The sequence below is a fragment of the Hippocampus zosterae genome, chromosome 15 (assembly GCF_025434085.1).
Source record: "Hippocampus zosterae strain Florida chromosome 15, ASM2543408v3, whole genome shotgun sequence".
Classification (NCBI taxonomy): domain Eukaryota; kingdom Metazoa; phylum Chordata; class Actinopteri; order Syngnathiformes; family Syngnathidae; genus Hippocampus; species Hippocampus zosterae.
Genome location: NC_067465.1, coordinates 17,539,831 through 17,552,944, shown reverse-complemented (window position 1 = coordinate 17,552,944; position 13,114 = coordinate 17,539,831). Strand labels below are relative to the sequence as shown.

Here is a 13,114-nt window from a genome sequence, read left to right as displayed (position 1 = left end):
CCTGTGCGTAGAGATCTCTCTAGGTAGTGTCTTAGCTGCAAGAATCGATAGAAATCTTGATTACCGTATTTTCACGACTATAAGGCGCCATTAAAAGTCTTAAATTTTCTCCAAAATGGACAGGACGCCTTATGGTGCGGAGCGTCCTTTATATGCGCTGAGTTCCAAAGTCTGACTGACTGCCGACACGCTGTCTATATAGAGAAAAGGCGGAAGTGACTGTGAAAGAAGTCGGCCAATCAGGGAAGGGTGGGCGTGTATATATACATATATGGAGAGGGAGAGAGAGAGAGAGAGAGAGAGAGAGGGAGAGAGAGGACAGACAAGCTAGTCCGCCAATGGTGAAGGGTGGGCGTGTAAGTGGACGCCTCAAGCCAGTACCAACACTTGTATAGCGTGTGGCAATGTGCATTGTTGCAAAACAACTCCGGTTTTGGTTTCTAAGAGCCCCTGAAAATAAATTCGACAAAAAGACACGCCTACGAAGCTCAGTTCAAACTTAAAGCCACCGGTTATGCTTTTGGCATGCGTGCCCATCTCACAGCAGCGGTGAAAAAACACGTCAAGCAAATGAACTCTGAGCTTGCCGTTATTCCCGGAGGCTTGCCTAAAGAACTCCAACCGCTGGACATTGGCATCAACCGGGCGTTCAAAGTAAAGTTGCAAACGGCATGGAAACAATGGATGATCGGTGGCAAACACAACTTTACAAAGAGTGAGAGGCAGCGCTTGGCGAGTTACGCCACAATACGCAACAACGAGAGGGAACGCGGCGTTTTTGATGGATTACGGTACTTGCACAATTGTTCAATTCTTTCTACACACACACGCGCTGCCACCATGTTTCGCTCTGTTCTTTACTTTCAAATGTGCGAAAGCTTCACACGAGAGAAATGTTGACTTTGCTGTTGCTACTCCTTCTTTCCGCTCGGCAATGCGTAGCAACTCACACTAGCATGTGATGCGTTCAATGACAACTGGGATGTGCAGTCCTCTGCTTCTGATACAGAGGATGAGGACTTTGACGGATTTCTAGGTGATGATTGATCGAAAAACGTAAGAACATTGTACGATGGCTAAATAAAATGCACCCGAACTCAGTTCTGCTTTCGTTGCCTTTTTAAAAACGTGTTTTTAGCTTGTATCTGTATGTCTTGGAATGCTACCGTATGCTTCAAGCTAACGTGTTAGAGTGCGCGCATGCATGCCGTATGTTTAAGCTGGCATATGTTTTACCACTGTAAAACTGCGGCCATTAGTACGATGCGTCCTGTGTATGTGTAAAATACAGAAATGTCACCCATTAATGAGACTGCGGCCATTAGTACGATGCGTCGAATAGTCGTGAAAATACGGTACTCAATCCGAATTCGTTTCTAAGATCTTGGAATTGTCGCATCCCGCCCGCCTCAAGGAGGTCCCTATATATCTTTAACCCGTTTCCAATCCATTTTTTAAATCCCGTATCCATTCTGTTTGGTAAGAAATCTGAGTCATATCCAATCCATCTTAGAAGCAAATATGGGCTATTTTCTTTGTCTTGCTTTAATATTCCGTGCCACACCTTAATTGAGGTTCTTATCCAAGGGTTAACACTCTTAAGACAATCAATCAAACCAGGGTCCCCGATAATTGCTTGTAGTGGAATATCGCTAGATACCTGACATTCAATGTCTTTCCACTTCGCACAATAGGATGGATTACAGATATTGGCCAAAATCTTTACTTGGGTTGCCCTATAATAGTTTGACATATTCGGTAGGGAGAGGCCTCCCGTGCTCTTTGCCAACTGTAGAGTCTTGAATCTAATTCTTGGCCTCTTCCCTTGCCAAATAAATCGCGATATTATTTTGTCCAACTCTTGGAACATATCCTTGGGTAAGTCTATTGCTAGAGTTTGGAATAGGTATAGTAGTCTAGGCAGCACGTTCATTTTGATCGCTTCCACTCTTTGCAGTAATCCAAGGAATCGAACCAGGTTCCATCTGTTCAAGTCAGCCTTAATTTGGGCAAGGAGAGGGGAATAATTTTCAAGCCTAATTGTATCTAAATCTTTTGGAATATTCACACCTAAGTACCTGATCGACTCTGAGTCCCAGTTCAAATTGAATTCGTCTCTCATCACATTGCTCGGAGAGTACTTAAATGACAGTATCTGCGTTTTATGTATGTTAAGTTTGTATCCCGAAAATGCTCCGTACTCCCTGATCGTAGAAAGCAATTCCGGGAAAGAGGTAGATGGTTTTCCCAGGAATATTAATATATCGTCTGCAAATAGGGCTAATTTGTGAGTATCCCGTCCAACAGTTATCCCCTCGATCTCGTCTTTCTGCCTTATCCACTGACTTAGGGGCTCTATAAAAATGGCGAATAGAAGTGGGGAAATAGGGCAGCCTTGTCGGCATCCCCTTTCTAGATTGAAAAAATCTGTAGATCCTCCATTTATCCTTACTTTTGCTATTGGCATATCGTATATAGCCTGTATAGTTCTTATAAAATCGTCATTGAATTTAAATCTCCATAGTACCTTATATAAATATGAGCAGTTGACTGAGTCAAAAGCCTTTTCCGCATCCAATCCCAGCAAAACGGCTTCTAAGTCATGTGCCTTTATATGAGCAATTATGTGTAGGGTTCTTCTGACGTTATCCATAGTCTGTCTCTGCCTAATAAAGCCGGTCTGATCTAAGTGTACAATATCTGGAAGTATCGATTCCAAACGTCTTGCTAAAATTGATGTAAAAAGTTTATAGTCTTGGTTCAAGATGCTAATTGGACGGAAATTTGCACAGTCTGTTTTGTCCTTCCCCTCTTTTGGTATCAAAGCAATGATCGCCTCTCTCCAAGAGGGGGGGGGGGGGGGTGGCACCTTTTGATAGGACCCAATTGAATGTTCTCAGTAGTAGTGGCGATAAAATGTCACTGTAAGCCTTGTACCACTCGGACGGGAATCCATCTGTGCCCGGGCATTTATTCGGCTTTAGTCTGGAAATAGCCTTCTGTAATTCACCCGTAGTCACTTCAGCCATGAGAACCTCATTTTGATCTCCTGAGACCATTGGGAGGTTGAGTGACTCCAACATAGCGTCGGGAGCTCCCCCATCATCAGGGACCCTTAGGGAATAGAGATTTTTATAGTATCTTTCGAAGCAACCCTGGATATCCTTTAAGTCATGTTTCATTTGTTTGGTACAAGGATCCTTAATTTTATGTACCACCCTCTCGGCTTGTTGTTTCCTTAATTTATATGCCAGGTTTCTCGTCGCTTTACTAGCCGCCTCATAGTAATTTTGTTTTAAGAAAGTAAGTTTTTTCTGAACGTCTAGATCGTAGATATCTTTTATCTGATTTTTAACTGCCTTAATTTTTTGTTCCACCTCCGATTGAACGTTTTTTTTTGTGTTGTCTCTCTAATTGCTGCAATGAGTATTCAAGTTTCTTCAGTTTCTCCAGTCTGGATTTCTTTTGCGAAGCCAATTTTGCAATAATTTTCCCTCTCAAAACTGCCTTGCCTGCATCCCACACCATAATTGGGGACACCGCTCCGTTGTCATTTTCTGACAAAAATAGTGAGATTTCTTCTTTTATTTCCTCCCTCATCGTCCCATTAAGTGCATTTAAGTTAAGCCTCCATGCCCATGGACCTCTATTATATTTTACTTGCAGATCTAAATAAACTGGGCTATGGTCTGATAGGTCCATTATTCCAATTTTACATGTCCTTATAAGGCCGAGATCTTTACTGTACATGAAAAAGTAATCAATCCTCGAATAAGTATTATGTGGCGCTGAGTAAAAAGTGTAATCTCTGGTAGTTGGGTTAAGCTCTCTCCACACATCACATATGCCCATCTCCTTCATCATCTTTCCCACTTTCTCAGCCACTGGGTTATTGTGCTGCTGTGATGTTCGTGACACGTCCATTTTAAAATCCAACCTTATATTGAAGTCACCACCACATATGACCAATCCTTGGGCCTTAGTTATCATTAAGTAAAAAATGTGTCCATAGAACCCCCACGATGCCCCAGGTGGAGCATAAACATTTATAAGGGTCACAACAGATCCCTCCATTTTACCCACAATCATAGTGTACCTCCCTTCTTTGTCTTTAATTTCTGACTGCAACTCGAATATTACTTTTGAGGAAATAACAGTAGCCGCCCCCCTCCTATGTCCTTGTTCGTAGGAGGCTGAAAACACCTGTTTAAATCCCTGTCTTCTGAGTTTCAAATGTTCCAAGTCAGTTAGGTGGGTTTCTTGCAGAAACATTATGTCTATCTTGTCTTTCGCCATTTTGCCAATTTTGCTTCTCTTGATAGGATACCTTTCACATTGTACGAAGCGAACCTAAGTGGCATTTTGTGACTTTCCATCAAAAAGTAAACAACGCCTATTGCTTAAACGACCCATTTTCCACTCGAACTCTGACATGTTAATGAAGAAAAAGAAAAAGAAGAAAACAAGACCTGAGAAGAACAAACTCAGTAACGTGCAAAAGTTCCGCCGAGTAAACACTCCGCTGCGAGGTCTCAGCAAAAGAGCCAGGATCTTCTGCTGGCTCGGAGGGGTAGCCTCCACTACAGTTCCCTTGTAGAGGGCCCTCCGTTAATCGTCGCTCCCCCACGCACATTTATGCATAGGAGTCCAAGCATCCCCGATCGTATCTATGTATACATCCATGCACACATACATACACACACGAACAGGCATACATACTCATTGACACACGTATACTCTAAAGCATAACCACCTAGTTGCATTTCACATATACGTACGCACACCCACACACATACTCGTGCATACCTATTTCCCTACATACCTTTCCACAACACCCCTGTGCAATCATACATAACTGCTCAATCGTACGCCTGTTCGCGTATACACCAACACACGCATGCTTACACCCATACCCCAGCATATTCACATAAACCCAAATACTGTTCAATTCAACTAACCCTGAGTTGTTCCACAGTGGAAAATCTCATCACCTTGTCAGGCTTCAACAATTTTCATTGTCCACTCTCCTGTATGCGGACAGTTTTTTCTTGAAACCCTTACGTGGAGCTTCCAGCTGTTGTTCCTCACCGCTCGCAGGCCGATGCCACAGTCTGTTCTTAATTTTGTCAATCCAGGTGGTAGGAGGTTTGTATACAGCCACTGGAAAACCCCTCTTCAGCATGTCGGAAGTGGCCTCCTGTGCTGAGTTGTAAAGGCACGTTTCCCCCTCGTAGAATATTCTCATCCTCGCTGGAAACGGAGTCTGAAATCGTATCCCTTTCTCCCGCAGCACCTTCTTCGCCTCTGCGTATTCCCGGCGTTTCCTCAGGGTCTCTGGAGCATAGTCGTGGTCGACAAAAACTCTCTTCTCTTTGTACAGAAATCCCTTCTTGCGCCAAACATTACGCAGGACCTCCTCCATCATCGTATTACTGGCGAATTTTACTATTATTGACCTCGGGGGGGGGATCGGCGGGGGGTTTACGGCCTAGCGCTCGATGCGCCCGCTCAATCTTCAGATCGGTGGAGGGAGAAAGCTCGAGCTTTTCTTTAAAGAGGTGTTCTATAAACACTATCATCGTTGCCGAGTTGGTCTCAGCCCCCTCCTCAACTCCATAAATTCTTATATTGTCCCGTCTTGCACGTCCCTCTTGATCAGTTATCTTATCTTGCATTGTAGCTTGTAGCTGTAGCAGATCCCTCGTAGCCTCTTCCAGCCCCAGCACTCTTTCTTCTGTCTCCGAGATCCTTGTTTCGACGTCATCTATTCTGTTGTTAGTCGTCTTAATTTCGTCCTTGATTTCGGTGAGTGTATTGGCACTTTCACGCCGGAATTCCCTTAATTCTTGCAGGATCGTTGATAGGTTAGCTGTAGCCTCGTTAGCCCGTGGCTCCCCGGCTTCGGGCCGGCCGTCGATGTCGCTTGCGGCGCGATCCTCCCCGTCCGAGTGGGTTATTTCAAACCGCGAAACTGACTTTTTGTGTGCTTTAGGCATTTCGTTAACGCCTTTAAATACAAATAAAACTCGTCAAAATACTAATAAAGTACGGCGTTGCTCGAAGTGATCGAGGAGCTCTGCAGCCGTGCGTCCTACTCCCTGACAGCCATCTTGGCCCCGTCTTTTTTCATGTTTTAAAATGCCCCAACTCAATTACCAGTTGTTTGTTTGATGCCATCTACTTACACAGAGTGTATAAGTACTAACATAGTAAAACATTTTCCTAGTGCTCATGTGGAAAATTGTGAGAGTGAGATGGGTAGTGTTTGTATTTTGCGATTTGTCCGCTGCACGTGCTGCGTGCTACACCTGTTAGCACATTAAGTGGCAAAGTGTGATTTGTGGGGGCTTAACACCACTCAAGTTCTGATCGGGGAGGTGAGAACTTGTTTATTCCTTGAGGTTTCTTCCTTCAGTCTCCTCTTGAATGCATGCTCAGTTTGGTTAAGATCCGAGGATTGACTTGGTCAGTCATAAGACCTTCCATTTTTTTACCCTGATGAAGTCATTTTTTGTGTTGGCACTGTTTTGGGTCTTGTATGGTGAAGCTTCTCCTGATTAATTTGGATGCATTTTTCTGTGCATTGATTGACAAAATGATTTTGTTGATTTCACAATTCATTCTGCTGCTTCCATCATGCGTTACATCATCAATCAAGACTTGTAAGCCCATTCCAGAAAAAAAAAAAAAACATGCAAGCCCATTATTATTTCATTCCCTCTACCATGCTTCACAGATGAGGTTGTTTGTTTTGGCTCAAAATCAGATCTCTTCTTTCCCCATACTTTGTTCTTTCCATCACTTTAGTAGATTTTGCTGTTGGGTACATTAGTTCATAAAATTTTTGTGGCTCATCTTTGGTCGTCTTCGCCAAATTCATTCTGGCTTTTCAATTGTTTTTACTAATGAGTGATTTGCATTTAGTCGTATGTCCTGTATATTTCTTGAACTAATTTTTTTTAACAGTCGATTGTATTAACTTCACTCCTGCCCTGTTGTCTTTGAGTACTCACAAATGTTTGTCATCAACTGCTCTTGATTTCATTGACCGACCTGTTCGATGCACAATTTCATTTGTTTTCACACCATCAAAATTAAAATATCCTTTAATTTGTCCCACACTGGGGAAATTTACAGTCTACAGCAGCAATTTTGGGGGGTAGAAAGAAGAAAACAAATTGTTTGCAATCACAGAAATAAATATAGATAAAGAGAGCTGTACACAGTTCAATATAAGTGCAATGTAAATACACGGTAGATATAGATATACATAAGCATCTATGCAACTGGTATAAGGTGGCTGTTCTATTTACAATTGCTACCGGTTTTTCACGTACTGTATTTTCCGCACTATTGGGCGCACCAAAAAGTCTTCAATTTTATTAACCCTGGAGAAACCATGGGGTCAAATATAGCCCCTATAAATTCTGCTACTCAATTGCTGCCCTTAAATCCCAAAGGGTCAGATTTGGCCCTAATCCTAAATTAGGATTAAAGCATTGAGTATTTTTAAAAAAAAACAAAACATATTTTGGTGTTCAGTGAACATATAGCAGTCATTTAATGTATAATTCATCATTTTCAAAAGGAAAAAAAAGCTTCTTGGGTTCTCTAGGGTTAAAAGCTCACCGCGCGTCTTAAAATCCGGGGTGTCTTTTGTATGGTCATTACGTTAATACGTCAACTCCAAGATGGCTCGTTCCTAGAGACATAGTTCTAATGTTATAACTTGCTGTTGGTTCAGTGAACTGTGTCGCTGCTTTATTAAATAAGTATGTGTTGCAGCTCCAAAAAAAGGAGCGCTGTGGTGTTAATTTTTTAAAACAGTCTCAACAAATACAGGTACGTCTTTGTCTGTCTCCGTGCTTTCTTCCGTTCGACTCGAGAGGTGTTCAAGACCACCACCGAAAAACGTAAACTAACGATTACTTCAATGAAACAAAAAAAATTCAAATTAATACATCAAAACTGAAAAGCAAGCGAGGATATCACAAAATAAATTCTCTTGCCCCCCTCTCCCTACAGAATTTATGTTGTGATTTCATTATTTGTGAATGCACAACAAAGGAATAAATAACTCCGACTGACATCTTGTTGTTATTTTGACATCAAGATGGCGCCGCGAGAGTGGCTTCCTTTCCAGCAGCTCCTATTTATTTTGTTCTTCTACTTCTTCCTCTCATAACTTTGCTGCTGTGAAGTGGGCATTTCTCCATTGTGAGTTTTTTTTTATTTTATCTTATCTGATTGTACTCTTGGAGCTACGATAAAGGAAATGCCAATGGGTTTTTCGGAGGTGGTCATGAACGCCTCTCGAGTTGACTGGAAGAAAAGAAGGGGAGGAGACGGACATAGACGCCACCTGAGTTTGTTGAAAAAATGGGGGCTGTGATTGTGGTTTTATTATTTTTTTAAATGCAGACTTTATTAATGGTTTTCACAGTCTCAGCAAGTCCAGGTACTGTACGTCTTTGTCCGTCTCCGTGCTTTCTTCTGTTCCACTCGAGAGGCGTTCATGTCCGCCTAAGAAAAATGTAAATTAATTCTTACTCCAATGAAACCACGAAGAAAATCAAGCGAGGAAATCACAAAAAAAAATCTGTAGGGGGGGGGGGGATATGAAATTTATTTTGTGATTCCCTTGCTTGATTTTCTGTTTTGATGCATTATTTTCAATTTTCGTAGTTTCATTTAAGTACAGTAATAGTTAATTTACATTTTTCAGAGGCGGTCATGAACGCCTCTCAAGTTGAACAGACGCCTCTCGAGTTGAATGGAAGGAGCATAGCACCATCTAGTGGACGCATTGTAGATTGCGCCTTTTAGTGCGAAGCGTCTAATTAATGGAGAATTTTTTTTTTCAAAAATAGCCATTCATTGAAGATGCTCCTCATAATCCAGTGCGTCTTTTCGTGCGGAAAATACAGTATTTTATTTTTTATTTAGCAGCCTGACAGCAGTCGGTAGGAATGTGTGGCGATATCTCTCCTTCTTGCAGCGCGGGTGTAACAGTCTCTGGCTGAAGGAGCTAGCTACCCAGAGCTGTCGGGGCGTAGCATCAATTTTCTTGGCAAATAGTGCTTTACTTCCCTCCGCAGCAGTTCCATAATACACTCATAAATATGTATTAGCAATAGTAATATGGGCTGCTTTCTTCACATGGGTACTGCTGGCTCTGGAACAAACCATATAGCCAAGAAAAACCTCCAAAGAAATGCATGGTAATTATGGGACCAAGAATTTTCAGCCTGATAATAGGAAAAAAGACCTTATTTCAATCGGTCCGATGATATGGACTGATAAAATGTTATTAATATTAGGCGGTATTTAAACCAATATTGAAGGTCACATCTGCACCGCAGAACCTCAATGACCTGAGGGCTGCCCTTCAAAAAGAGTGGGATGCCCTGCTTCAGAAGACAATAAGTCGACTTCTGAAGAACATGAGACGTCATTGTCAAGCTATAACTGATGCTCACGGGCACACGACGAGCTACTGAGATGTTGAAATTTTTTGTTGTGGTGTACCCAATGTTGTTGTTAACTCCTACTTAAATTTCCTACTTCAATGATGTGATATCACTGTAGCTTGAAGTTTTTACATTTTTTGGAACTGGGAATATTTACTTAGCAAATCATTTAATGATCCATGTGCGCCCCAAGGTTTTTACTTGCACCCCGAATATTTCAAGCTTCGGGCCACTGTGCTCCAAGTGAAAAAAGTTAGTCTGGAGCTTATGTTATGTCGTTTGATGTCAATTTAGTGCATTTTCGAAAATTTGTGTTACTGCTAAAAAGCTGAAGCATGTTTGAATTGCTGCGGAAATATTGTTCGAATGTGGAATACAAAATTTGAAATGGCTTGGATCAGTCGAGAAATGTGTAAGGGCTAGGATTTCAAAGTCATCGAAAGTAGTAAATGTTTGAAAGCCACAATTGCTGTGTGGACTTGCCTATGTGGCAGCGGACACATCTGCAAGCACAAATATACTCCATCCCCTCTGCGTAGACAACTGCACCAAGGGATCAATTCGTTACCACTTATCATAGACTTCCTGCTATTAGTTTATTCTAATCAATGCATGCAACAAAACCCTGTGTAGCTTTGCTTACCTTTCAGCTTTGATGTATTAGTTCTCTCCTCCATGGTCAGACTGCTAATGAATGCCCCTTGAGTAAAGCCAACATTGGATAACATCACCATAATCCCTACTTAATTGTGGTCTTCGTGCAGAAAGGCCTACTCACATTTGTAGAAATAGGAACATATCAAAAGTAGGCTAATTTCACAATTGACGGATGGGCAGGAATTTAAATGTATTTAAATGTTTTTGTGCTTACATGACAAGTCCATTAACCAGTATTTCTCTCTCTCTGTGCATGTTTTCAGAACCTGAATTTCACAGGCTTCAGAAAGATCTTGAAGAAGCATGACAAGATTTTGGATACATCACGGGGTGCTTATTGGAGAGTTGCCCATGTTGAAGTCGCTCCATTCTACACTTGCAAGAAAATCACACAGCTTATATCTGAAACTGAGGTAAGCAGACTTCATATTTCATGACTGTAAAACAATTGTTTGCAAGGATTTTTCAGCCATGATGCAATAATTGCATGTATACAGTTGTGATGAAAACATTTGAAAATGTCCTAAAACCTTAAAATCCGTATACAGTAAATATTCCCATCCCTGGAATTCTGTGGAAAGGAATATCCTTCAACCGGAATAAAAACTTATGCATTAAAATTTTGACTACGATATTACATGTTACCGGAATTTGCGTAAGCGGAAATTCCACTACCCATAACCCGGATGGAGGGGAAATGCCGCGGGAGCTTAAATACACGTAACGCCCACCCGATGTGACGGAAAATACACAACGCTGAAACAAGTTTTCACTTCGCGTTTTTCGATCATCAGATTCTAAACGACGACGTGTAAGTGAGTTTTTATTGCCGTGCGTTTTATTGTAATTGTGAATGATTTTAACTTTATTCACTTACGTCCTGGAGAATGCGGCACTAGCTTAAAACCAGCACCCACTCGACATGACCGAAGAAACTTGTTCTCTTTGGCCTTTTCATTTATCAGATTCGAAACGAAGACGTGTAAGTGACTTTTTATTGGCGTGTGTTTTACTGTAATTGCGAAAGATTTTAACTTTATTTACTTACGTCGTGTAGATCATCGCATCGAAACGTAGAAGAACTGTAACGACTGGAGCGGAGCGAGTGAAATGCATCAGTTTCAGCGAGGCTGGACACGAAGTTAAAAAGATCTAGCAGACACTTGGAGTCGGAAAGACGCAAATCTATGAAACTTAAAAAAAAACAAGGCTTCGATTCAACTCCTGATGACAAGTACCGTCCAGCAAGGAAGCAATGCGAATGGCAACAAAAATCCTTCAGTACGCACAAGAATTACCAGACATCGGTGATCAAGGGGACAGTTACTTGCAACTAGCAAGAAAACTGTATGACGCGCAGGCAAACATTGTCATAAACCAAAGAATGCATCCAACAAAACAATCCAAAATACATTTTTTTCCCAAGACAGAAAAAAAATAAACATTAAAATACTGTATGTGTTTTACTGTTGTAATTTTTTTTTTTGGGATACACCTGTATTGCAGTTTTTGTTATGTAAACAGTTTTTGGACAGTATATTTTTGTATTTTATTGATTGTGTTGTTACACGTGCATCTTGTCAACATAGTTGCAGGTTCATAAAGGACATGTACCATGCTCATTTCCCAAGTGAGGAATTTCTGTTATCAGGACAAATTGGACAGCGCAAACACAAGTCCGCACTAGAGAATATTTACTGTATAATTGTATTATCATGCATTCGGAACACTGCACATTAAAATCAAAGTCAATGATTCTCAACCATTGTACTGCTTTGTTGGTACCTACATGAGATTCCAGATGTGCTTGATTTGTATTCAGTTCTGGGAAATAGGTGAGCCAATCAATGGCATGCTTTCATCATCCCATCACTGCTGACACAGTCCAGACACATGACGCTGGACACTAGAAGAATCTAGAGTCCACAGCAACACGTTTGGTTCTGGCAATGGGTTTGAGGAGCTCATCCCTAAAAATGTATTAAAATAGCTTGACAAATGGTGACAATCTAAGACAACCAGAACAGTCCAATTGCAATCGATTCATTGCCTTAAGAATAAAATAACTTGGATGAATCAGAATATTCACAGGCATGTTAAAGGGCGGCCCGGTAGTCCAGTGGTTAGCACGTCGACTTCACAGTGCAGAAGTACCGGGTTCAATTCCAGCTCCGGCCTCCCTGTGTGGAGTTTGGATGTTCTCCTCTGGCATGCGTGGGTTTTCTCCGGGTACTCCGGTTTCCTCCCACATTCCAAAAACATGCATGGCAGGCTGATTGGTCACGCTAAATTGTCTCTAGGTGTGAGTGTTAGCGTACATGGTTGTTCGTCTCTGTGTGCCCTGGGATTGGCTGGCAACCAATTCGGGGTGTCCCCGCCTACTGCCTGAAGACAGCTGGGATAGGCTCCAGCAACTCCCGGGACCCTAGTGAGGAAAAGCGGTTCGGAAGATGAATGAATGAATGTTAAAGGGGTTGTTTCCTGTCGAAAACAGTAATCAAAACACATTTGGTGCAAGCATTGTCATGTTTGAGAAATTCCAGGAAAAACACCAATCTGATGACCCATCAGCTCAGTGAAAACCTGCTCGAATTTCTGCAGCAAAGAGCACCAGTAGCGAATCAGACCGCATGGCTTGGTCTGTGAACACAGGCCCAACTTGTGAATTTCATACTCTCATGGAGAAACATGCACTTGAGTGGCTTGTTGGATGACAATTAGTTTCTGGCATTGCTCTCCTTGTTCCTTGGAGCAAGTAACTGTCCTATTGCTGGGTTGTTGTGGCCTCGACAGCTGAATGTAGAGGTGAAGGGCTCTGCGGGGATATTGGCTTGTCTCATTGGGGGTGTTCACACGGCATACATTTGCTTCGGTCCTGCACCATTTTGTTGCGATATATTTTACACCGGAGCAAATTTTGTGGAGCGGTCACACGTACAAAGCGTGTTAGCACCGGCGCAGCGTCGGCGCAGCTCCACTTGCGGTCA

At 42.0% G+C, this 13,114-nt stretch overlaps 1 protein-coding gene across 1 annotated transcript in view; it reads left to right on the top strand.

The window, feature by feature from the left end:
• The window catches only part of LOC127616689 (xenotropic and polytropic retrovirus receptor 1 homolog), a 106,218-nt gene that overhangs the window by 36,007 nt on the left and 57,097 nt on the right, over positions 1-13,114 (top strand). The window contains exon 5 of the mRNA XM_052088462.1: positions 10,391-10,540. Coding sequence (XP_051944422.1) covers positions 10,391-10,540 — 150 coding nt within the window. The remainder of the gene's footprint in view (positions 1-10,390; positions 10,541-13,114) is intronic.